Consider the following 27,167-nt stretch of genomic DNA (forward strand, 5'->3'; position numbering starts at 1 on the left):
GGCAGCCAGGCAAGTAGCTGGTATCTCTATATTGTGACAGGAGGGAATGGGTGCAATGTGTTGTGGAGCAAGTGCGTCCAGAGTGTGGCGATGGGCTTCATCCCACAGGTTGATTAATCGTCTGCAGTTTGCTATTGTGAATAGGATTGTTGTGATGGTTCTGGAGAAATGTATTTATTTATTTAAATGTCAAGTTCCGTAGGACCAAATTGAGGAGCAAATCTCCAAGGTCATGGAACGTGTCAGTATGTGAAACTACAATATAAAAGTAATAACAGATAAAAATAAAATGTTTATGAACCCAAAAAAGTCAAGCCATAAGTTTAAGTAAACGCAATCAACAGCATAAGAATTAGCTTAATTTTTCAAGGAACTCCTGAATGGAATTGAAGGAGTGACCCATAAGGAAACTCTTCAGTTTTGATTTGAAAGCATGTGGATTACTGCTAAGATTTTTGAATTCTTGTGATAGCTTATTGAAAATGGATGCAGCAGTATACTGCACACGTTTCTGCACAAGAGTTAAGAAAGTCCGATCCAAATGCAGGTTGGATCTCTGCTGAGTATTAACTGAGTGAAAGCTGCTTATTCTTGGGAATAAGCTGATATTGTTAACAAGCGGCAACAGTAAAGAATATACAACTCAAGAGGCTAATGTCAAAATACCCAGACTTGTGAACAGGGGTTGACAAGAGATTCGCGAACTCACATTACTTATTGCCCGAATCACCTGTTTCTGAGCCAAAAATATCGTTTTAGAATGGCAAGAGTTACCCCAAAATCTAATACCATACAACATAAGTGAATGAAAATAAGCAAAGTAGACTAAGAGTACATATGGCAATACTGACCCTATGACATCGAGGAAGGGGAATCCTAGGTTTATTGCTTATAGATTAGGTTCAAAATTTTCATAGTTCATACTGGACTAAACTCTTCAAAATTCTGAAAGTAGCAGGAATAAAATACAGAGAGCAGAAGGTTATTTGTGTCTTGTACAAAAAGCAGAATGCAAATATGACAGTTGATGGGCATGAATAAGATAAAATAGTTGAGAAGAGAGTGAGACAGGGTTGTAGCCTACTCCCAATGTCATTCAATCTGTACATTGAGCAAGCTGTGAAGGAAACCAAGGGGAAATTTGATAAGATAATTAAAAGTAGGGGACGACGACAACTTTGAGCTTTGCCAATGTCATTGTAATTTTGTCAGTAACTGGAAAGAACTTAGAAAATCAATTGAATGAAATGGATAGTGTCTTGAAAAGAGGTTATAAGTAAAACAAGGGTAATGGTTTGTACTTGAGGTAAATCTATCAATGCCGAAGGCATTAGATTCGGAAATGGGACATTAAAAATAATAGATGGATTTTTACTATTTGGGCACCAAGATAAAAAAGAATAGTGTTCAAAGTAATGGACATATAAAATAGATACTGCTTATGTGAAAAAGAAATTTGTTAACATTGGATATAAAGGAAGTCATTTCTGAAGGTATTTGTCTGGAATGTAGCCTTGTATGTAAGTAAAATTTGGACGATAAACTGGTCAGACGAGAAGAAAATAGGAATTTTTGAAATGTTATACTGAAGATGTATTGGACAGATTAGATAACTAATGGAGGTGTACTCATTCAAACCTGGGAGGTAAGAACATTCTGGTATACTTTATAAAAAGAAGGGGTCATTGATTGGACACATCCTGAGAGATCAAGGGATTGTCAGTTTGCTAATGGAGGGGTGTGTGGGAAAAATTGTAGACGGAGACCAAGGCCTGAGCACAGTATGCTGCTTTATATGTATGTAGGTTGCAGTAGTAATCCAAGATGAAGAGGCTTGCAAAGGTTAGGCTAGTGTGGAGAGCTGCAGTAAAACAGTCTTTGGCCTGAAGATCACAACATATTTTACAAAATATGGAGATGATTGCAAGTCCGAGTTCTGCACCTCTTTCTGCTGAGAGTTTCAAAGACAGAGGTAGCATTGATTGTAAAATTCCAGAAGAGTAGTTCACTGTTCAAAAATTAGGTGAGAAGATGAGAAAGCCAATGACTCATAAATAATGTAGTGTTGCAGTGAATGTTTTCATTTACTCCTGATGTGTACTTATTTTTGTAACAGAGTATCACAGATTTCACTTGACCTACATATAGTCCAGCGATATAAGTTTTTTACGTTATTTAATTTTTTCCAATAAAATGGTTATTTATTTTTGCAATAACCAGTTTGATTTTGTCTTGAAATAGAATTACATTTGTAACTGTAGATACATTCTCTCTTCATTACAGATTTATTTTATTAATCTGTAATTGAATATTGTAGTTTTAACGTGTTTTCTTTCCCCCCTCTCCATTGTGAAAACTGTCAGGTTAATCCAGTTTAAAATATGGGTGAACATTATAGTCACCATTGTAATTACACAATGTGATACATACGTGCTTGTTCACTATTTCACTGGTCAAAGTAGATGCAATGTATTACTGTCTCCAATTTGTCCCATTTCTTGTCACACCATGATAGGAATTGTCCTGCTGAAATGCAGCATTTGAAGTTCCCAGAAGGATTGCATGTGCCTCAAAAAATTGATGGCGTGCATTCTGCCATTCAGGTGGTTCCCAGTAAATAGAAATTCAGACCAAATTACACCCCAAACCATCACTCAAATTATTTTTTATGTGTACACTCAACAGTAAAAGCTGCCAGATTAAGGCCAGCATCATATCTCAGTAGAACTCAAAAACACTGTGTTTGATGCTCAGCCTGGTAGTAACTGTGCGAATGTGCCCATTGATCTGGGACCACTGGACAATGGAAACTGATGTGGTACAATCTAGCTCTCGACAGACGGGATGGTATTTAACTATCGGTGCAGACTGGATCACATCTGTTGCAATGCTTCAGAGTTGAGCTAACACTCGACTAAGATGTATAGCCAAGCTGACAAAGGTAGCACTCATCCTGTACTGTAGCTACATTCATAGTCCTGTACCTTTTAATTGCTATATACGATTTTCTTCAATCATCTGGTTCTGCTGATGGATAACTGTGAAGGCTGGTCAAGTTGAAATGTCATGGTAGGACACCAGTTTCCCAGAGACCAAGCAGTCTGCCTTGGTCAAACTCATTGATATGATGATATTTTGTTCTTTGATGTCAGTGAGGAATATGTTCAGTGACCTTTTTTTCTCTCATTGCATGATGACCCTTGACTCTTCAGGCACTGACCTTACCAAAACATAAATTTCAAAGTCACATAAGAGAGGGCCTGCTGGCCCAAAAGTATACTACCTCTCTGCAGTTAGTAAATATTGAAAATGCTGTGGTAGTATAATGTAATGTCTTACTCTTCACTAACAAGTACCATGATTTTGTTAGGAATGCCTTTCATGCTACATGCTGACAGAAAAAAATCACAATCCGAAAAAATAATTAACCCTTTAATTGCTCTGGACGTGTTAACGCTTGCACACAGGGGTGTGCTCTGAACGTTTTTACGCGTAGACACGTTCAGAGTACCAGGTAGAAGGACTGGTGGTGTGCGTAAACACGTTCAGAGGACACAGGGACAGGTACAAAGGTGCACGCGTTAACACGTCCAGAGCAGTTAAAGGGTTAACATAGAGTAATGGAATTTTGTGAATACATTTTTATGGCGAGTGGGTGAGTGTTATCCTGTTGGAAAGCAGTCCCTGGAATGCTGTTCATGAATGGTTACAGGCCCGAACTGGCCTCGTCCTAACTGACACACGACCATCATTGTCACCATGGCAGAACCAGATTTCGTCATAAAACACAACAGATCTCCACCCTTCCCTGCAATGAGCTCTTGCTTAAGACCATTGAAGTCACATGTGTTGATGGTTTGAGGTCAGTGAAATGCAGCCTACAGTGTGTCTGGCTCGGAGCTGTCCTTGAGGTAACCAATTGTTCATTGTGTCGCTCTGGTGCCAACTGCTGCTTCAATATCTGCTGCAGATGCAGTAAAATTTGCCAGAGCAGTATGCTGAACACAATGGTCTTCCCTCTCACTAGTGCCATGTGCCCATCCAGAGCCCAGTCTTCTTGCGACTACATTCTCATGACCATGGCTTTCAGCAATCTTATACAGTGCCTACATTCCTGCAAGTCTGTCTGCAGTATTATGGAAGGAATATCCAGACTTTTATAGATTCACCAAGGCACGAAAAGTTTACTTTATTGGACAATAACAAGGGAAATAACATCCTAACTGATTTTCTCAAATTGGGAACAGAGCCAAGTAGTCATAAAACTTCTACAGTGCAAAGCTATGGAAAGCCATATTACATGTCCTCGTTTAAACTCAGTGAGGTGTTGATAATGGTGTCTTTGTCATCTTAAAGGTATTTTTGACTCAGCTCACAACATACAATCTCAACTTCACAACAGTTACAATATGTATTTAAAACAATCCTGATTTGCGTACTCATAGCGCTACTAGCGACAGGTGCAAAATCTAAACAGGCATCATCATTCAGAGGTAGGAATACGCCTACCAACTTTTGTTGATAACTCCTTATTGGTGATGCCTTTCCTTTTGCCATCAGTGTACTTTAGAAATGACATTTTATTTATATTCTTCCTTAAAATTCCTTATCCGTGTTATTCACCTCTAAATATATCCGTGTGCTAACTATAGTTAAGTGAGCAGGGCCGTGCAAATAATGATGTAAATGTGGCACACATCTTCCACATTTACAGAAACCAATAAGTCATGGCCCTTAGGAGAGGGTTTGAGTTTTTAAGTATGAAAGCCTCATACATTTTCATCTGGAATACATTCTTGCCAAGAAACATATTTGAAACAAAAGTATAGAGCATTTATATTTTTTCCTAATGTCTTAATGTGAATGGGAATAATTACCAGTATTAACTCTCAGTCCTAATAGTTTCTGTGTGTTGACATTTCCTGTCAAACAGTTTCAATCTTTGTGTTGTTAGTTTTTCTCACAAACATATAGGACAGCTCTTTGTCTAGAATAACAGCAATTGTTAGAAGTTCATGTAAATTGGTAATGCAAGACTAGAAAATGTAGTGAAAAATCATTGGACAAGTGATACATTAGAGTAACAGTCAAATTTGTGGGATAATTTTAGGAGCCTACTTGTATGAGTCTTTCAGTAAACCCACAATCTTTTCCTTCTTCTGTCCTTGTCAAAATCATGCTATTTAAAAATGGCCTTGATGTTGTCATGAAACTCAAATCGAAAGAGGAAATATCCAGTAGGATGGGTAACATATGCATTTTGTGTGTGTGTGTGTGTGTGTGTGTGTGTGTGTGTGTGTGTGCGTGCGTGCGTGCTTGCGTGCCTGTGTAATAATTTTGTAAATTGATTTGAGATTAATTTAGGAAATTGAAAAGTGCATCTTGCCACGAGTGTTGAATACAAGAGTAACTGTTTTATAACTGTTTTACCAGAAGCTGCTTTACAGTGTGTGTGTGTGTGTTGTAATTTGTTCACAGTGGAATCGTACATAGCTGCCAATTCCAGTTCACGTGAGGCTTTTATAGATTCACCAAGGCACAAAAAGTTTGGTTTATCAGACAGTAACAAGGAAAATAACAACCTAAATGATTTTCTCAAATTGGGAACGGAGCCAAGTAGCCATAAAACTTCTACAGTGCAAAGCTCAGTGTCTGCCAGCAAAGTAAATGGGAATGTAGCTTCCAAAAGTAACAGCTGGTCTAAGGTGAAAGAAAGCATTATTAGCAGTGATACACCAGGCCAAGCAGAAGCTGGACAGGATGGTCGAAACACATGGTAACAATATCAAAGTAGTATTTATTTTTTCACCTGCCTTTATAATTTTGTTTGATTTGCATTGTTAAATAGTTTTTAGATAATATTTAAATTAAAAAAATGCTGTATTTAATTTTATTTTATTTGTAATTTTTATTTTCTTCTTCTTCTTCTTGTTTCTTACATGTTTCCAGTTCTCTTCAATAAAAAATTGAAATAAATAAAAATCCATTTATATGGCAGTTTTCTCCGAATTAGTACACACACATATTTACATCAGAATGTAAGAAGTGCAAATGTTTGTATATATATATAGTTTGTTTCGTACCTAGAAAGAAGGGTCCAGATCTCTCAGCCAAGTGAGACACTGAAGTATGGGATGAGACTAAAACCCAGACAACACGCACTGATCAGCCAAAACATTATGACCACTGCCAACCATGGTGTTGGATGCCGTCTGGTGGCGTTACAGTCACGTGACATGGTGACAACAGTATGTAAGGGGAGCAGATATGGATGGGGATCACCCTAGCAAAGATATGGGCTGCAAATGGGAAAATCCATTGACATAAGTGATGTTGACAAAGGCCAGATTATTATTACACAGAACCTGTGAACGAGCTTATAGAAAATGTCGAAGCTGGTCGAATGTTCACATGCTATTGTCGTGAGCATCTATGGGAAGAGGTAGGAGGACGGTGAAACTACTACAAGGCACTGAATTTCTGGATGTCCAGGGCTCTTCACAAAAAGTAGGGTTTGAAGGCTTGTCTGCTCTGTGAAATAGGATAGATGGTGATCTGTGGCATCTTTGCTGAAAGATATCACAATTCTGGTGCAGGCACAAGTGATTCAGAATGCACCGTTCAATGATGTCTCTCCCGACAGCTATGTCATCTTTCAGCAGTATAATTGTCCATGTCTCAGAGCCAGAACCATGCTGCAATGGTTTGAGGAGCATTATAGTGAACTCATGTTGATGTTTCGTCGACCAGATTCACCTGATGTAAATCCTATGGAACCCACCTGGGTTGCTGTCAGGCAGCATCACCACATTCACAAATCAGAGGCCCATCATTTACGTGAATTACACGAACTGTCCGTAGGCATCTAATGCCACCTCCACAAACCTACCAACAAACTGTCAAATCCCTGAAACACAGAATCAACAATGGATTTCATTTTAAATATGGGCAGCTGTGTTATTAAGCAGGTGGTCATAATGTTTCGGCTCTTGAGTGTAAGTCTCACATATTGTGATCCACCGTTAAACTTCATTTCACATGAGACCTAGTCCTGCAAGACATGTAGGAGACATACTGCCTTTAATTTTGTGCTTCCAGGTATTTTGCTGATTCTTTTTTTTTCCCACTTTATGCACACTATTTCAACAACCGACCCAGTCGTTTTCTTCAGTTTCTGTGGGTTGCTGTTATGTGTTCTCGCTGTTTGGATTCCAACCAGACTGTGAACTATTATTGGTCTCACGCCAGTATTTATAACCGAGTTTGACTCTCAATGCCCAATATACTCATTGATGCTCTTGTTTTTTCAGAGCTTGCACTGATATTGTGTGTCTTGCAAATTCTATCAGCGTTTTCCAACTCTAGTGGGTGCGAATGCCGGCAAGATTTTAATAAACTGAGTGCCGGAATTGAGTACTGCAACAGCGTAACTATGCAGGCGCATTTGTCCATGCATAATTTCCTGGAAATGGAGGCCATGCATAGAGTGCATTGCTCCCCTGTTTGGTGGGAATTTTTGCACTTTTTTGTAGACAACAGACAGCTGGGGCCCATAAGTGTTTGAGTGTGAAGTGTGTTGAGTTATGCTGTAAAGCAATTTATGTGCAATAATGTCTGTTGACTTGAGAGGAAGCACATTTAAGTTTATAGACAATTACAGACAAAGGAAAAGTCATTTGGAATGCCGCTTCTGAAGAGCATTTGAATAAAAATTTGAGATGTGTTCTGCTAAGCATCGCATATTAAATAAAAAGTCTCTGATCATATTTCTGTAAAGAATAAGATACCATAAGTTTCGAGGTAGAAGAACTGAAATGAATAAGCCAAAAATTTATGAAAAGTTTATCTGAGAACTGTGGATGAATATTCATGTTATAGCGACTTAAAAGTACAACTGAGGAGCTTGAATCTGAACAAAAGATAAAAATAGAAATGGAGCTCATTGAAAGCTTCCTCCTAATGGATTCTGGTATCTATGAAATTCCCAAATTTGTTGGTTACAAGGATGGTAATCTACGTATCATATTTCATGATCACAATGTTTTGAAAAGGATAGTTGCTACACACCATATAGCAGAGATTGTGAGTCGCAGATAGGCAAACAAAAAAGAACTATCAGAAAGTGAGCTTTTGACCAACAAGCCCTTCATTGGAAATAGTCTTTTTCCAATGGAGGTCTTGTTGGCCGAAAGCTCACTTTCTGATGGTCTTTTTGTTGTGCGTGTCTATAATTCAGCATCTCCGTTATATTGTGAGTAGCAATTATCCTTTTCATAATATTGTTACATTCCATCCTGATTTTCCATATTTCGTGATTAAATACAAATGGCACACTGAAAGTAAATTAACCTTCACGAAACAATTAAGAATGTCCCTTAAGTATTTCTCAGTTTCAGGAATAATCAGTTTCATTTGTATTTAATTGTTCACGTTCCATTGATCCAGTATGCAAGAGAATTGAATGGGTATGGAAACGAGTCATAATTATACATTAGAACTGTACTTACAGATGCTAACAGATACAAATTGTAATATTGTAAAGGAACAAAATATGTTAATAGTTACAAGCTTAGGCAATTCCTACAGTAAAAAGAAGTATAAAACAATCAAATAGAAAATTGTAATCATTCCACATTACAAGTTACAAATTTGGTAGAATTGAAATGCTTTGTTTTGAAATGAAGATAAATAATTTGAATGAGTATATAAGTTTCTAGATAACCAAATTTTATTGCCAGCCTTATCACTGCAATTTCCGAAGCAAAAAATCTAAAATCTCGTTTTGGTCTACTGAAATTTGAGGACAAAATGTTGACATCGCTTTGTATTTCTTATACTTATGTTATTTATATACTTCTTTACGTACAGTTGCTTTTGTGTATTCTTTTTCTGTCATCTTTTCATCACAATAACGCATCACAAGCTCCCGAGCAAAGAAGGGAATTCATAGCAGACTGCTTGTGCAATGAGGCAACGTGTGGACATGAGAATGCACACGCATACATACGATAGTCATTGAAGGCATCACACATTGCTCTCTTGGCAGCCAAATGTGTTTCATTCAGCATCTGACTCATATGCTTCATTTTACACCTGTTATGCAATAATCTCTGTTTCTTTAGAAGTTTCCTTACAGTGGCTGTGTACCATGGAGATTCCCTTCCATTACGAACTGTTCTGCTAGGTACCTATCTATCCGATACAGGATCAACTACTCTTTTAAACTTGATCCGTAGTTCCTCTACATGCTCCAGCCTTGTGCTGAAAGTTTCAGGTTCCTCTTTCAGATATGACACTACTGAATTTTTACCTGCTATAGTGAACATATAAATATATCTTTCAGTTTGTTTTAGTTGTCCTTTGTACTTTGCTAATCACTGTTACCACAACCACATCGTGATCATGATACCACTTTTGATATGGATATCCTCAAAGAAGTCAGGCCTGTCTGTTACCATTAGAACCAATGTACTTTTATCATGAGTGGGGATCATAATTATCTGCTGTAGGTAGTTTTCAGAGAAGGCATTTAATAATGTTTCACAGGATGTCTTATCGTGTCCACCACTGACAAAACTGTAATTTTACCAGTTAATGATTACAGTATGGCTTGGGAACTTAAATACAAATGAACTGAGGTTTTCTATAAAGTTTTCTGTTACATCAGGAGATGAGTCTGGTGGACAATAGAAGGATCCAATTATCATTTTATGCCTACCCATGATACTGAGTCTTGCCTGAACAATCTCACATACAGCTTCAATTTTTGTCTTGGTAGATTTGAGTTTCTTGTCTGCCGTGACAAATACACCACCTCCATTTCCCGCTATCCTATGCATTCTATATACACTCAAATATTCCCCTAAAATCTCACTGCTATCAATTTCAGGTTTCAACCTGGTTTCTGTATCTAGTGTTATGTGAGCTTCACTGTGTTTCAGGAGTGCTTCAAACTTGGGCTCTTAGTTGCAATTGCTTTGGCAGTTAACCATTAGGATTTTAATACAGTCAGTTTACCTGAGTAGTAACCTCTCATGTGTAGTGCACAATTGACCTATTCAGGGGGACCCTACAGTTCTGAACCTTATGACACAGGTCCAGGAAGTCACAGCCTAACTTGGCACAGAACCTTCAAAGTCTCTGGTTGAGTCCTTCCACTTGACTCGGTACCAAAGGGTTGTGATCAGTTCTGGGGATAATGCAAATTGTGAACTTCGTTGAAACTCCATGCACAAGGCTGGACTGCTCAGTCTTCTCTGCCAGTTGCTGGAATGACCCAAGTATGACCTTGGGGCCGGGCCTCAACCTTGTTGCTTAGGGGGATCAGTACAACACCTTAAGTCCTCCCTAGCCCCCATCTGCTCTGCACACGTCATAATTTGTTCCAACGTGCACCACAATCTGCAGTTGGTTGTACCCAGTTTCGTCAGTGGCTGCAGGACTAGCCTCTTTGACATATTGAATGAGGCCCCCATGCATACACACTGAGTGCATCTGGTGTCCATTTCTGTCCCTTGCTGCCATTTCCCTAAGGGGTACCATCATTCACCATGTGTTTGAACTGTCAATGATCAATAGACCCCTAGTCCTTTGTGTTTGCCTCCTGTTGCCAGCAGACAGAACAAGTTTCGCCAAAACAGATGAAGTGAGTCCCACTGGCTCAGTTTCACTTCCAGTGAAAGACAGCACCCAAACTTGTTGGTTAGGGGGATCGGTACCACACCCTAAGTCTTCTCTGGTCCCCATCCACTTGTACAGAATGCCAAGATCTATCATTGGCAAACCAATCATTGTCATTAAGTGGACGAGTAATAACAGAACCTGTACTTTCTGCAGAGGAGATAGGATCCGCAGGAGATGATAGTACTTGAGGTACCTCTGGAACCGGTATCGCAGATACGTAACTCTTGAGAGCTCTTTCAACACACCGATTCGCAGCAGCTGCCAATTGTTTGAGAGTAGTTGGCTCTTGGGAGCTCTTTCGACACACCGATTCGCAGCAGTTGCCAGTTGTTTGAGAGTAGTTGAGGCAACTTCCAGCTGCTAATGAATGTCAACTGACTCATCCTGCGTTTGAGAACAGCATTCACAGTGGGGCTGCATTTTGGCTGGTGCAATATGTAATAAGGCAGTGATCAAGTAACTTTAAATTAAGCCCAGTGATTATCTTTCAGTATGTTGAGCCTTTCAATCCGCCAAGTGTTTCAGTCTGTTGAGCTATAAAGTTGACAGTTCCCTATAAGAATTAAAGAAAATGTACAAAACAAAATTTCTGTTAAGGTAACACACAAACCTGTGGTAGAGATTAGTTTCCTAAAACGATTTAATTATAGTTGTTAGCAAACTCGAAAAGTGTTAATTTATGTTAAATGTAGGTAGTATAGAGGGCTGCTACTCTTTAAGTGAAAACTGGATGTAACACAATATGTTAGATAGAATATCTGATACAGTAATTAAATCGCAAAAACTGATTTACTACAGATTAGTCATAGATTATGCAAAGGACAATGGTAGCTTTCAGAAATTCTCAGAAACACATGTTTTTTTGCATTGATATACAGTGAAATGTTGAGTGATATATTCTTTGACAGTAACACTGAACCACAAACTCTTATATACTGTGAAATAGGTTACGTATCCAAAACACTGGTACCAGCAAATTTTCGAAGTATTCAAAAATTCTTAAAAATAACCAATTTCTCACATAACTACACAATAAAATTAGAGAACAATCATTTTGAACAATGATAGGCCTACTGTCCTCAAAAATTTTGAAAGAACGCTATTAAGTATAAGCCTATAGTTGACAATAACAGTAAGAGTTTATTGCAACATTTGTGAATGTTCGAAGTTTCACAGTATATCACAATATAAATGGGTATTGATACAATAAATAAAAGATTATACAGAAGCAATGCGAACAGTAAAATATGTGAATCTAGAACTTCAAATCGCATATGAATGTGTTACACATGGTCTTACATAAAGGAAAATCCCAAAGTCATCTTTTATATATAAATAAATGTGTATGTTGCATGGATTTTTCACTTAGCTGTTTCTGTGTACATTTCTACGCTGACATTCCCCAAGAATAATTTGCAGCGTGAGTTTATCTCGGTCAAAACCGCTAAAATGTGTGGCACCAACAAAACATGTCTTCTGCCTGTTGCAGCTTACAGTCACCAATATAAGTGATCAAACCGTGGAAAATCTAGCATGGAATGTAACAATCGTACGAAAAGGAAAGTTGCTACTCACCACATATCAGAGCTGCTGAGTTGCAGATAGGCACAACAAAAAGACTGTCACAAATAATAGCTTTCGGACAGTAAGGTCTTCTTCAGAATTGGATGGCAAACACACACATACACACTCATGCAAACGCAACTCTCACACACATGACTGTAATCTCAGGCAGTGGATCATAATAATGACGAAGTACAGCAACTTCACCTTCAGTGAGCTACCTCACTGATAAGATTACATGGTTGATCTTAATCACAAGTAGTGTATTTTTAGCTTAAAATTCTTTAGGCCTAACATTGTTGTCAGACATTTTCACTCTTAGTGTATCTTTCCTCACAGCTTCAATTTTTCTGCTATCAGCCAAAATATATTATCAGCCAAAATATTTTTATCAATAACTGAAAAATTATTTTTCGTTTGGAACCATGTGATTTGTTGCCTTGGGATTCACTATCCAGTGATCACTATTCAAAGTAACTGTGCCACAGGAAGCACTCTTGCTATCAGCACCTCATTACTCTTTCCCTTTTTTAAATTTCAATCTTTTCAGGGCAGTTTCTGGATTTGTGACTGGCTTTGTGACAGTTGTAACAAACAAAAGTACCTTTTCATATTGCTTCTTTCTTCATTTGTTCCTGCCCTGACACATTGTTCTGTAGGTGATGTTTTTTTGACACGTTTGATTACCAGTAGTAATTTTAAAGGACATTGTGTGATGTTTATCTTCATTATATTTATGATATGTAGCATATTCAGCAAGCAGATGCCTTTTAATTTTAGCACACATAAAATCACTGTCTGGCAAATTGCACAAAGCTGCAACTGCTGCCTCCCCTTTGTGTGGAAATCCACATGGAACGGTCATTGCTAGATCTCCATTTTCAGTTTTGTCACCAGCTTTCACTAGATCTGCTACAGTTTTGTTTATCAGTCATAAATAATTTTCCTTAGATTCACAATTTTTCTTTTTTTTTGGTAGTATAATTTTTAAAGTTATTCTCATGTAGTTTTTCTATTTGTCAAATTTTGTATATTCATTTGATACTTTGTTCCATACAGAAAAGTACAGTTTTTGCTAGTACCTTATGTAGGCAAGATATATATGCTTTTCTATCAGCAACAGATGCACCTTCACCAGGTTCTGTATTGCCAGGCTCAGTATAGTCCATAAATCAGCATCTGTTAGCATTGATGTCATTTGGTACAACTAGGAAGTGTAATTCATTCCATTTAGTTTTTCAATGCTGTGCCTGTTCTCAGTCAACTTCATATTTTTCTAATCATATCACTGTTGTTAAGAGAAGATGTCTTCTTTTCCGTGAGATTGACAAAAACAGCTTGGCTTCAGCAAGCTTTTTCTATACGTATTACACAAAAATACTTTTGGTATCGGCATATTTGTTGTCTTTGCCACACCCATGAGTTTTAGATAGGCCAATTGACACTAAATAGTTTCCTGTTTTCATTATTTATTTTTTATTATTATTAGCGCTCCTGGGGCCATAACCATTGTTGCAGTAGAATAAAATGGCCATATCACACACACTAATATTTACTGAGAGAAAAATACAATGTACATCATCAAAGCAGAGAAAAATAAATATATTTTTAGCAGGACAAACTTTGATTGCTTTTTAACAAACATCTTGTCACAAAAACGAAATTAATAAAGGTGATCTTGTCCATCTTGTTAACTCTGTTTAATTGAAACAGCCAGCTAAAGATTCCTGTTCCTTTTTCCTGTCAGGGTATTTTAGGAAGTCTTCACTGAAATCTCCATAAACTACAGTTTTTTTTCCCCAACAGATAGCTTAGTAATGCATCTACATTTCTCACATACAGCTGAAGGTTTCCTAAAGAGGGTCTGTAGACTGTTACAATTACAAGAGAGGTATTCTGCAATAACCTTCTAGGTTTTGATCTTCACAAAAATTGCGTTTCATTATTTTTGACGTGGTGTCCCACTTTTAGGTATATTGCAATTCCACCTTTCTCCATATTAATTCTACATGGAATTGATGGTAGTCTATAATGCCGTATATTTAACTTCCCTATTCCTGTGGTTAAGTGGTGTTCAGAGAAGCACAGATCCCCTGTCACTTCAGAATTTTACACATCTTCTAGATGTACAAGAAGCTCCTAATCTACCTTTTTTTCTGGAACACTCATGTTCTGATGCAACAAACTAATTTTACTTTTCTGAAGACTGGACTGGCTGCCACACCTACTAACTGCCAGCTCTCTTGAGAACTTATGATCATATGTGTCATTTACTGAAACATTACAGGAATTATTCAAAGCCATAAATTTGAAAGTTGATTATCCCAAATGTTTGATTTTAGTCATCTCTGCCAAATCTGGTGACAAATGATATTGCTCCCTTTGTTTGAATGACTTTTCAGATTTATTGTTTGTGCCATCACATTTATTATTAAAGCTTTCATGGCTGTTGTTCAAGCTTTAGGACAAGTTCTAATTGCAAACAGTTAATGTGTTGTCTCATGTTTGATAGATTTCCATCTTTGTGGTCAAATCTAACAACCACCTCACCAATATAAGGCATACAGCATCACACACTTACTCCACTAATGATGATTTAAAAATTGTGTTTCATTATTTTTGATGTGGTGTCCCACTTTTAGGTATATTGCAATTCCACATTTCTCCACCTTTCCTGGGCAAACCCTTCAATCACACCTAAGCCAGCCAGCTACCAAGAGAGACAAATTCCAACAATCAGGAATATATAAACTTGAATGTCAAAGTTGTGATGCAGTATACATAGGCATGACATGCAGGAATTTTCAAACAAGATACAAAGAACATATCAGGAAGTATGAAACAAACCATTCCACATTTGCAGAGCATTTAAAACACTGTAACCATCATCCTACAAACATGGAACAAGAAATGAAAATAATGAGAATAAGCAACCATGACAGACATCTTATACAAATCCAAGAAAACTTCCACATCCAGAAAGCCATAGCAGAAAACAAACGTGATAAATGAACAAACACCCATCACTTCACTTTTGAAGCCCAGACATACCAACAATTAAAGGGAACAGCCATGGGTACCAGGATGGCCCCCTCGTACACCAACCTATTCATGGGTCGCTTAGAGGATGCCTTCTTGGTTACCCAAGCCTGCCAACCCAAAGTTTGGTACAGATTTATTGATGACATCTCCATGATCTGGACTCACAGTGAAGAAGAACTCCAGATTTTCCTCTCCAACCTCAGCTCCTTTGGTTCCATCAGATTCACCTGGTCCTACTCCAAATCCCATGCCACTTTCCTTGATGTTGACCTCCATCTGTCCAATGGCCAGCTTCACACATCCGTCCACATCAAACCCACCAACAAGCAACAGTACCTCCATTATGACAGCTGCCACCCATTCCACATCAAACGGTCCCTTCCCTACAGCCTAGGTCTTCGTGGCAAACGAATCTGCTCCAGTCCGGAATCCCTGAACCATTACACCAACAACCTGACAACAGCTTTCGCATCCCGCAACTACCCTCTCGACCTGGTACAGAAGCAAATAACCAGAGCCACTTCCTCATCCTCTCAAACCCAGAACCTCCCACAGAAGAAACACAAAAGTGCCCCACTTGTGACAGGATACTTTCCGGGACTGGATCAGACTCTGAATGTGGCTCTCCAGCAGGGATACGACTTCCTCAAATCCTGCCCTGAAATGAGATCCATCCTTCATGAAATCCTCCCCACTCCACCAAGAGTGTCTTTCCGCCGTCCACCTAACCTTCGTAACCTCTTAGTTCATCCCTATGAAATCCCCAAACCACCTTCCCTACCCTCTGGCTCCTACCCTTGTAACCGCCCCCGGTGTAAAACCTGTCCCATGCACCCTCCCACCACCACCTACTCCAGTCCTGTAACCCGGAAGGTGTACACGATCAAAGGCAGAGCCACGTGTGAAAGCACCCAAGTGATTTACCAACTGACCTGCCTACACTGTGATGCATTCTATGTGGGAATGACCAGCAACAAACTGCCCATTCGCATGAATGGACACAGGCAGACAGTGTTTGTTGGTAATGAGGATCACCCTGTGGCTAAACATGCCTTGGTGCACGGCCAGCACATCTTGGCACAGTGTTACACCGTCCGGGTTATCTGGATACTTCCCACTAACATCAACCTATCCGAACTCCGGAGATGGGAACTTGCTCTTCAATATATATTCTCTCTTCCCATTATCCACCAGGCCTCAATCTCCGCTAATTTCAAGTTGCCGCCACTCATACCTCACCTGTCATTCAACATCATCTTTCCCTCTGCACTTCCAACTCGACTGACATCTCTGCCCAAACTCTTTGCCTTTACAAATGTCTGCTTGTGTCTGTGTATGTGCGGATGGATATGAGTGTGTGTGCGAGTGTATACCTCTCCTTTTTTCCCCCTAAGGTAAGTCTTTCCGCTCCCAGGATTGGAATGACTCCTTACCCTCTCCCTTAAAACCCACATCCTTTCGTCTTTCCCTCTCCTTCCCTCTTTCCTGATGAGGCAACAGTTTGTTGCGAAAGCTTGAATTTTGTGTGTATGTTTGTGTTTGTTTGTGTGTCTATCGACGTGCCAGCGCTTTTGTTTGGTAAGTCACATCATCTTTGTTTTTAGGTATATATTTATATATATATATATAATAGAGGGAAACATTCCACGCGGGAAAAATATATTTAAAAACAAAGATGATGTGACTTACCATACGAAAGCATTGGCAGGTCGATAGAAACACAAACATACACACAAAATTCAAGCTTTCGCAACAAACTGTTGCCTCATCAGGAAAGAGGGAAGGAGAGGGAAAGACTAAAGGAAGTGGGTTTAAGGGAGAGGGTAAGGAGTCATTCCAATCCCGGGAGCGGAAAGACTTACCTTAGGGGGAAAAAGGACGGGTATACACTCGCGCGCGCGCGCGCACACACACACACACACACACACAAATGCATACACGAAAAGACCACAGATACTTCAATAGTTACACTCATAAGTTTGGCAATAACATTTGATCTTCGGCAAAAACATTTGACAGTCGGCAACAGAAACCAAAACATTGCTTTAAAACAAGCGTTCAGTGCATAGTGTTGTGGAATGGGGAAAAAAACCGCAAATTGGCGTTCATAAGAAGAAGAACAACACCAAAAATGAAACAGGAGCGTAATATGTAGGAAATTGTCCGCGCAACCTGTAAGTACAGTTCAAAACATTACTACTTAATAGGAAATACCAACCACCAGAACTGTTTATAACCTATAGGCACAATGACAAAAATGTAAATAAAATAGCTAACATATGTACATATTCCAGGCCACTGATGATGCCTTGCAGAAAATAAAGGCGAAACGCGTATGGCACTAAAATTGTGTTTTATTCAGTTGCTGTCAGACGGTCCATAAGTAAAAAATTATTAATATACCGTAATGATTTAAAAACATTAAACTTATCCTTGCACTGGCTCATATAGTCTCTTTGACATACCAACTGTGTTTCTTCTGCCATACACCATTGTCTTTTTGATCCTGTGGCAACTGCTGCAATAGAACCTGATATGTCTGCATTGAAGCCACTGCCAACATATAAGTCCACTATAGTGTGTCTTCACTATTGTAAGCACTGTACAGGCACTCCGACTCATCATTGCGCTGTGGAGCATCAACAGAGTTCATTAACAAGAATCAACCTCTATTTTATACTGATTCGACAAAAGTCATAGGATAGCGACACGCACAAATACAGAGGGTGGTAGCTTCGCATACACAAGGTACAAAAGGGCAGTGCATTGAAAGAGCCGGCATTTGTACTCAGGTGATTCATGTGAAAAGGTTTCCGATGTGACTATGGCCACACAACGGCAATTAACAGACTTTGAATGTGGAATGGTAATTGGAGCTAGACCCCTGAGACACTCCACGTCAGAAATCGTTAGACAAGTCAGCATTCCACAATCCACAGTGTCGAGTGTGCCAAGAATACCAAATTTCAGGCATTACCTCTCACTACGGACAACGCAGTGCCAATGGCCTTCACTTAACATCCTAAAACAGTGGCATTTACACAGAGTTGTCAGTGCTAACAGACAAGCAATAACACATGAAATATCTGTAGAAATCAATGTGGGATGTACAATGAACGTATCAGTTAGCATAGTGTGGTGAAATTTGGCATTAATTGGCTATGGCAGCCAGTGACCGATGCGAGTGCCTTTGCTAACAGCACGAAATGCCTGCAGCATCTCTCCTGGGCTCGTGACCATGTCAGTTGGACCCCAGATGGCTGGAAAACCATGGCCTGGTCAACTGAGTCTCAATTTCATTTGGTAAGAGCTTATGGTAGGGTTCAAGTGTGGCAGAGACCCCATGATACCATGGGCCCAAGTTGTCAGCAAGGCACTGTGCGAGTTGGTAGTGGCTGCATAATGGTGTGGGCTGTGTTTACATGGAATAGACTGTATCCCCTGGTCCAGCTGAACTACTTGGAGACTATTTGCAGCCATTCATGGACTTCATGTTCCCAAAAGACGATAGAATTTCTATGGATGACAATGCACGATGTCACCATGCCATAGTTGTTCAAGATTGGTTTGAAGAACATTCTAGGCAATTGGAGTGAATGATTTGGCCAACCAGATCACCTGATATGAAGCTGATTGAACATTTATGGATGTAATTTGAGAGGTCAGTTCATGCTCAAAAACCTGCACCGGTCACACTTTTGGAATTATGGATGGCTATAGAGGCAGCATATATCAATATTTCGCACAGGGGCTTCCGACAACTTGTTGGGTCCATGTAGTGTCAAGTTGGTGCCCTACGCTGGGCAGAAGGAGGTTCAACAATATATTAGGAAGTATCCCATTTATTTTGTCAACTCAATTCAATAATTTTGTGTGGTTAGATTTTGGTTCACAATAACACCCACCTCATAAACTTGGTCACAGTTTACCTCCTAACAATTTTACTGAATTGCAGTAGCAAAAAGAAGTGTTGGTTGTTTTGACGGAATTGTGACGTCATAGACTGCAGTAGAAGACTTAAAGTTTAACTTTAGTTTCCAAATTTGTATACAAGTCTCTTTTGTATTTTATATGTTTCTTTATATTAATGTTATTTTTACAAGGTCTCATAAACCTTTTGGGGCGAAAATTATACAGGTGGTAGAGAATGATAATTTGAGGATTTAAACTAAAGACTCACTGGTAGGAAAAAAATATATCAGTGGTACGAGGCCTTGAAATAGCAATGTCTGTGAGGCTTATGTTTGTAACTGCTCATGTTTGTAAAAAACAACTACCCTCTGCGTTGACATTGGTCATACTGCCTTGAGAAACGGTATGAAATCATCTGTGATGTGTCCATGCTGGAGTGTACCAACATTTAAATTCGTGTCAGATTGTTGACCATGAAGAAATTTGTTCTTGACAGAGAATCGTTCACACTGTGATTTATTTGTGGGAAAAAGAGTCATTAAGCAACCACCAACTTGCCCATGGAACGCTCACATCAGAGAATACTGTGTGCAGACAATTGGTGGACCAGCAGTTACACTCTTGTCACAAACAACATAAACAAAGGACCAAATGATTTGATCCTAAATTTCAGTTTTAGCCATGACGGAATGTAACAATACCAGAGAAGGAAAGTTGCTACTCACCATATAGCGGAGATGCTAAGTTGCGATAGGCACAATAAAAAGATTCACACAATCATAGCTTTCGGCCATTAAGACCTTTGTCAGCACTAGACACACACACACACACACACACACGCAAACACTCATGCAAACGCAACTTGCACACATGTCTGCAGTCTTAGAGAGCTGAAACTACACTGTGAGCAGCAGCACCAGTGCATGAGGGGAGTGGCGACTGGGTGGGGGTAAGGAGGAGGCTGGGGCAGGGAGGGGCAGGGATAGTATGGCGGGAGTGGCTGACAGTGAAGTGTTGCGGATTAGATGGAGGGCAGGAGAGAAGGTGCAGAGGGGGGAAGGGGTAAGTAGCGGAAAGGAGAGAAATAAAAAGAAATTAAAAGGCTGGATGTAGAGGTGAAATGACACTGTGTAGTGCTGGAATGGGAACAGGGAGGGGGCTGGATGGGTGAGGACAGTGACTAACGAAGTTTGAGGCCAGGAGGGTTACAGGAACGTAGGATGTGTTGCAGGGAAAGTTCCCGCCTGCGCAATTCAGAAAGGCTGATGTTGGTGGGAATGATCCATATGGCACAGGCCGTGAAGCACTCATTGAGATGAGGGGTATTATGTTTGGCAGCGTGTTCAGCAACAGGGTTGTCCACTGGTTTTTTATTGTGCCTATCGCAACTCAGCATCTCTGCTATATGGTGAGTAGCAACTTTCCTTCTCTGGTATTGTTACATTGAATCCTGGATTTTCCATTGTTTGATTTTTGCCTGACAGCTTTTCTTCGATCCTAACCCTGTGCTGTTTTCCTTTGTAACTATTTTCTTTTGCATCACTATAGCCTGTGTCCATCCATCTTTCTTTTCTTTCCTGTGTTTCTCCTGTTGCCTTACGAACCGCACTGCATGCTCTACTAATGAGTCACACTGTATCAACGACTCGGCCACGCGCAACAGACGGCCTCAAGACCCTGCTGATTGTTGGTGCAGCAGCTTATGTCCCACATTACTCCCGCCGATATAATTAAGCTTATACCTTCTAACTGATCATGCTCCCTGTGTCAGTTCCCGTATTTTTGCCTGTTATCTCCCGCATTTTTCCGGTGCCACATGATCTTACATCTCTAACTACGAACCCCTCCCCACCCCCCACACTTTCTCCGTTCTATCCCTGTTCGCATCCACTAAATCCACCTCGTCCAGTCACATTTGCCATCCTCCTCCTTTATGCTTATCCACCCTCAAACCTGCGATCCACAGTAATATATATATTGGTCTTTAAATATGTCTGCTTGTGTCTGTATATGTGTGGATGGATATGTGTGTGTGTGCGAGTGTATACCCGTCCTTTTTTCCCCCTAAGGTAAGTCTTTCCGCTCCCGGGATTGGAATGACTCCTTACCCTCTCCCTTAAAACCCACATCCTTTCGTCTTTCCCTCTCCTTCCTTCTTTCCTGATGAGGCAACAGTTTGTTGCGAAAGCTTGAATTTTGTGTGTATGTTTGTGTTTGTTTGTGTATCTGTCGACCTGCCAGCACTTTCATTTGGTAAGTCACATCATCTTTGTTTTTAGATATATTTTTCCTACGTGGAATGTTTCCCTCTATTATATATATACACTCCTGGAAATTGAAATAAGAACACCGTGAATTCATTGTCCCAGGAAGGGGAAACTTTATTGACACATTCCTGGGGTCAGATACATCACATGATCACACTGACAGAACCACAGGCACATGGACACAGGCAACAGAGCATGCACAATGTCGGCACTAGTACAGTGTATATCCACCTTTCGCAGCAATGCAGGCTGCTATTCTCCCATGGAGACGGTCGTAGAGATGCTGGATGTAGTCCTGTGGAACGGCTTGCCATGCCATTTCCACCTGGCGCCTCAGTTGGACCAGCGTTCGTGCTGGGCATGCAGACCGTGTGAGACGACGCTTCATCCAGTCCCAAACATGCTCAATGGGGGACAGATCCGGAGATCTTGCTGGCCAGGGTAGTTGACGTACACCTTCTAGAGCACGTTGGATGGCACGGGATACATGTGGACGTGCATTGTCCTGTTGGAACAGCAAGTTCCCTTCCCGGTCTAGGAATGGTAGAACGATGGGTTCGATGACGGTTTGGATGTACCGTGCACTATTCAGTGTCCCCTCGACGATCACCAGTGGTGTACGGCCAGTGTAGGAGATCGCTCCCCACACCATGATGCCGGGTGTTGGCCCTGTGTGCCTCGGTCGTATGCAGTCCTGATTGTGGCGCTCACCTGCACGGCGCCAAACACGCATATGACCATCATTGGCGCCAAGGCAGAAGCGACTCTCATCGCTGAAGACGACACGTCTCCATTCGTCCCTCCATTCACCCCTGTCGCGACACCACTGGAGGCGGGCTGCACGATGTTGGGGCGTGAGCGGAAGACGGCCTAACGGTGTGCGGGACCGTAGCCCAGCTTCATGGAGACGGTTGCGAATGGTCCTCGCCGATACCCCAGGAGCAACAGTGTCCCTAATTTGCTGGGAAGTGGCGGTGCGGTCCCCTATGGCACTGCGTAGGATCCTACGGTCTTGGCGTGCATCCGTGCGTCGCTGCGGTCCGGTCCCAGGTTGACGGGCACGTGCACCTTCCCCTGACCACTGGCGACAACATCGATGTACTGTGGAGACCTCACGCCCCACGTGTTGAGCAATTCGGTGGTACGTCAACCCGGCCTCCCGCATGCCCACTATACGCCCTCGCTCAAAGTCCGTCAACTGCACATACGGTTCACGTCCACGCTGTCGCGGCATGCTACCAGTGTTAAAGACTGCGATGGAGCTCCGTATGCCACGGCAAACTGGCTGACACTGACGGCGGCGGTGCACAAATGCTGCGCAGCTAGCGCCATTCGACGGCCAACACCGCGGTTCCTGGTGTGTCCGCTGTGCCGTGCGTGTGATCATTGCTTGTACAGCCCTCTCGCAGTGTCCGGAGCAAGTATGGTGGGTCTGACACACCGGTGTCAATGTGTTCTTTTTTCCATGATTAGTTATTCACTACTTTGACCCTTGTGACTTCTCGCCAATTTTAGTGAGTTTTCGTCTTCCACTATCGTCATGAAATCCCCGTTAATGGCCTTACCATCAAATTACCCATCTCTGGTTGCCACCCCTCCTTCCACAATGACCTCCACCTGTTCAGATTCCACCAATCCTTAGTGCTCACCAACATAGTTCTGCAAAACCATATCAACCAAGCCTAATCCTCCTTGCAGTACCTTATCTCCATCCGCAAAATTCTCCTGCTATGTAATCCCAAATTCTTGGAGCTCATAACACACATTGAAACTCTTGCCCTGCAGGAACTTGAGCAACATGCACAACGCCACCTCAAAAAGCTCTCCATCCTGCTCACTTCCTACTCCTGCCTCAGATTACCACTGTCCACCACTTCTACAACAACCTCCAAACCTCCCCCACGCCCCCTCATAGCTGACAAACCCTGTCTCGCAGGCCTACTATGCTTACCCCACCCTCCAAAACTCCCTCCCACCACCACACAGATCCTAAAACCTAAACAGACCTGCAACACAGCCATGAACTTTTCCTCCAGAAGCCTTAGTCCCACAGAAATATTAGTCCTTTCCAAAGGCCTCACCTTTTGCCCCACTCCCAAATTCAACCATGCAGGACTAGTTAATGACCTTCTCTCCTTCTCACAGTCCCTACAGTGGAAACACTTTTTCGCCACCAACCCAACCAATCAGACTCAACCAAAAACCAATATTGAACCTTGCCTAACTCAGTTCACTCCTCCATCCAACCGTGATCCACCCCCACTGCCTCCAAACCACCACCTGTTAACTTTCCAGAATTTCTTATCCTCAAACATTGCCTCACCGTCATTCCCCAAGTCCCTCAACATGCATACTAACCTTACATCCGCAGAAAGAACCGCAGTCCACCATCTAAAAACTGATCCTGATCTTAGAATTCTACCTGCAGACAAAGGCTCTACCACTGTTGTTTTGAAACGCAGGGATTACATGGCAGAAGGACTCTGTCAGCTGTCAGATACTTCCACCTACAAACCATGCCACAGTGATCCCATTCCAGCAATCCAGCAGGATCTCCAGTCACTACTCAAATCCTTAGGCCCATCCCAGAACCTCTCCCCAGAGTCCATCTCTCTACTTACTCCTACCACTCCCCACACTCCCACCTTCTACATGCTTCCTAAAGTCCATAATCCCAACCACCCAGGACGCCCCATTGTGGCCGGTTACTGTGCCTCCACTGAGAGAATCTCTGCTCTCATAGACCAACACCTTCAACCTATTACCCAGAACCTATCGTCCTATATAAAAGATACCAACCATTTCCTCGACCAACTCTCCACAGTTCGTTTTCCTTTACCACATGGTGCCCTGCCCGTCACTATTGATTCCACCTCCCTGTACACTAACATTCCTAATGCCCATGCCCTTACTGCTATCGAACACTACCTTTCCAGACGTCCTATGAATTCCACACCAACAGCCTCCTTCCTAGTCTCCATGACCAACTATATCCTCACCCACAATTACTTCTCCTTTGAAGGGATTACCTACAAACAAATCCACGGTACTGCTAAGGTCACCTGCATGGCACCATCATATGCTAACCTATTCATGGGCCATTTAGAGGAATCCTTCCTAAAAACCCAGAATCCTAAACCCCTCACCTGGTTCAGATTCATTGATGACATCTTTGCTATCTGGATTGAAGGTGATGACACCTTATTCACATTCCTCCAGAACCTCAACAACTTCTCCCCCATTTGCTTCACCTGGTCCTACTCATCCCAACAAGCGACCTTCCTAGATGTTGACCTCCACCTCAGAGATGGCTGCATCAGTACCTCCGTCCATATCAAACCTACTAACCACCAGCAATACCTCCACTTCGACAGCTGCCACCAAGAAGTCCCTTCCGTACAGCCTAGCCACCCATGGTCATCGAATCTGCAATGAGGAGCAGTCCTTCTCTAAATATACCGAGGGCCTCATTGAAGACTTCACTGACCGTAATTATCCTCCCATCCTTGTACAAAAACAAGTCTCCCATGCCTTGTCTTTCCAGTCTCCCACCACCTCCCAAAGTCCCACAGTCCGGCCACAACGGAGCATTCCCCTCATAACTCAGTACCATTCGGGACTGGAGCAACTGAATTACATTCTCTGTCAGGGTTTCGATTACCTCTCGTCGTGCTCTGAAATGAGAAATGTCCTACCCACTATCCTTCCCACCCCTCCTACCGTGGTATTCCGCCGTCCACCGAACCTATACAATATACTCGTCTATCCTTACACAACCCCTGCTCCCAGTCCCTTACCTCATGGCTCATACCCCTGTAATAAACCTAGTTGCAAGACCTGTCCCATACATCCTACCTCCACCACCTACTCCAGTCCGGTCACTAACATCACCTATCCCTTCAAAGGCCGGGCTACCTGTGAAACCAGTCATGTGATTTACAAGCTAAGCTGCAACCACTGTGCTGCATTCTATGTAGGCATGACAACGAACAAGCTGTCTGTCCGCATGAACGGCCACCGACAAACTGTGGCCAAAAAACAAGTGGACAACCCTGTTGCTGAACATGCTGCCAAACATAATACCCCTCATCTCATCAAAGGCCAGGCTACCTGTGAAACCAGTCATGTGATTTACAAGCTAAGCTGCAACCACTGTGCTGCATTCTATGTAGGCATGACAATGAACAAGCTGTCTGTCCGCATGAACGGCCACCGACAAACTGTGGCCAAAAAACAAGTGGACAACCCTGTTGCTGAACATGCTGCCAAACATAATACCCCTCATCTCAATGACTGCTTCACAGCCTGTGCCATATGGATTCTTCCCACCAACACCAGCTTTTCTGCATTGCGCAAGTGGGAACTTTCCCTGCAATACATCCTACGTTCCCGTAACCCTCTTGGCCTCAACCTTCGTTAGTCACTGTCCTCACCCATCCAGCCCCCTCCCTGTTCCCATTCCAGCACTACACAGCCGTCATTTCACCCCTACATCCAGCCTTTTAATTTCTTTTTATTTCTCTCCTTTCCGCTACTTACCCCTTCCCCCCTCCGCACCTTCGCTCCTGCCCTCCGTCTAAACTGCAACACTTCACTGTCCGCCACTCCCACCATACTATCCCCCCCCCCCCCCCCCCTTCCTGACCCAGCCTCCTCTTTACCCCCACCCAGTCGCCACTCCCCTGATGCACTGGTGCTGCTGCTCACAGTGTAGTTTCAGCTCTCTAAGACTGCAAGTGTGTGTGTGTGTGTGTGTGTGTGTGTGTGTGTGTGTGTACTGCTGACAAAGGCCTTAATGGCTAAAAGCTATGATTGTGTGAATCTTTTTATTGTGCCTATCACGACTCAGCATTTCCGCTATATGGTGAGCGGCAGCTTCCCTTCTCTGGTATTGTTACATTCCATCCTGGACTTTCCATTGTTTGATTCAGTTTTAGCCATGATGTACCCAGTACTTTGCAGCAGTGCCATTCTTCCTTAGTCTTCATAAATGATGCTTCTTGCAATCATTGTGGTGTGTACAGCTGCCGCAGTAACCATACCAAAAATGATAAAAGTTTGTTTGCCACAATTGTCTCAGATAACAGTGATTCCCTATTTAAGTTGGGGCTGGAACTGTACAAGATCAGCTATAAAGATCTGTTTTGTGCCACCTCGTTTGAATGGTGCATATCACCTGTGTTTCTTTGAGATGCATTGCCACATTTGTTTGAGAGTGTACGTCTTACGTGTTAGAAATGTTGTTTCAGCTTGATTGTGCACCACTCCAATTTCATCACACAAGTTGCAGATATTCTCAATGTTGGAATGGAGAGAGTGGTCCTGTGCCATGGCCAGAGTGATTACCAGATTCCAGTCCTCTAAATTATTTCCTGTGGGGTACATAAAATCCTTTCCATATGTACCACTTGTAGGGTGTTAGCTGTATTCCTCTTTTTATAACAGACAGCAGGGATATTTGAGAAATTGACACAAAATTTTATGTGCCATGTTAATAAGCGTGTTGAGACTGGCAGTTGTAGCTTCTAACAATTACTGTGAGCTTGCAGGTTAGCTATAAGGTGTAAGTCAATTATGTCAATAAAAAACTAAACATTCATTTAAAGTGTTTAGTTCCTTATCTCAAAATACTCATAATTAATGCCATGTCTTAGGAACCATCTGTTATAATGAAGAAACAATCACTGCCCAGAGCACAAC

The 27,167-nt window shown here is 41.6% G+C and overlaps 1 protein-coding gene across 3 annotated transcripts in view; it reads left to right on the plus strand.

Annotated features, from left to right (window-relative positions):
- Positions 1-27,167, plus strand: part of LOC124605601 (breast cancer type 1 susceptibility protein homolog) — a 267,314-nt gene that overhangs the window by 44,630 nt on the left and 195,517 nt on the right. For all 3 annotated transcript variants that reach the window (XR_006978661.1, XM_047137393.1, XM_047137394.1), the window contains exon 3: positions 5,479-5,776. Coding sequence is in view for 2 of the 3 variants with exons in the window: in XM_047137393.1 (XP_046993349.1) it covers positions 5,479-5,776 (298 nt within the window). In the remaining variant the exon portion in view is untranslated. The remainder of the gene's footprint in view (positions 1-5,478; positions 5,777-27,167) is intronic.

This window comes from Schistocerca americana, chromosome 3 (genome assembly GCF_021461395.2).
Source record: "Schistocerca americana isolate TAMUIC-IGC-003095 chromosome 3, iqSchAmer2.1, whole genome shotgun sequence".
In the NCBI taxonomy this organism is placed as follows: Eukaryota; Metazoa; Arthropoda; class Insecta; order Orthoptera; family Acrididae; genus Schistocerca; species Schistocerca americana.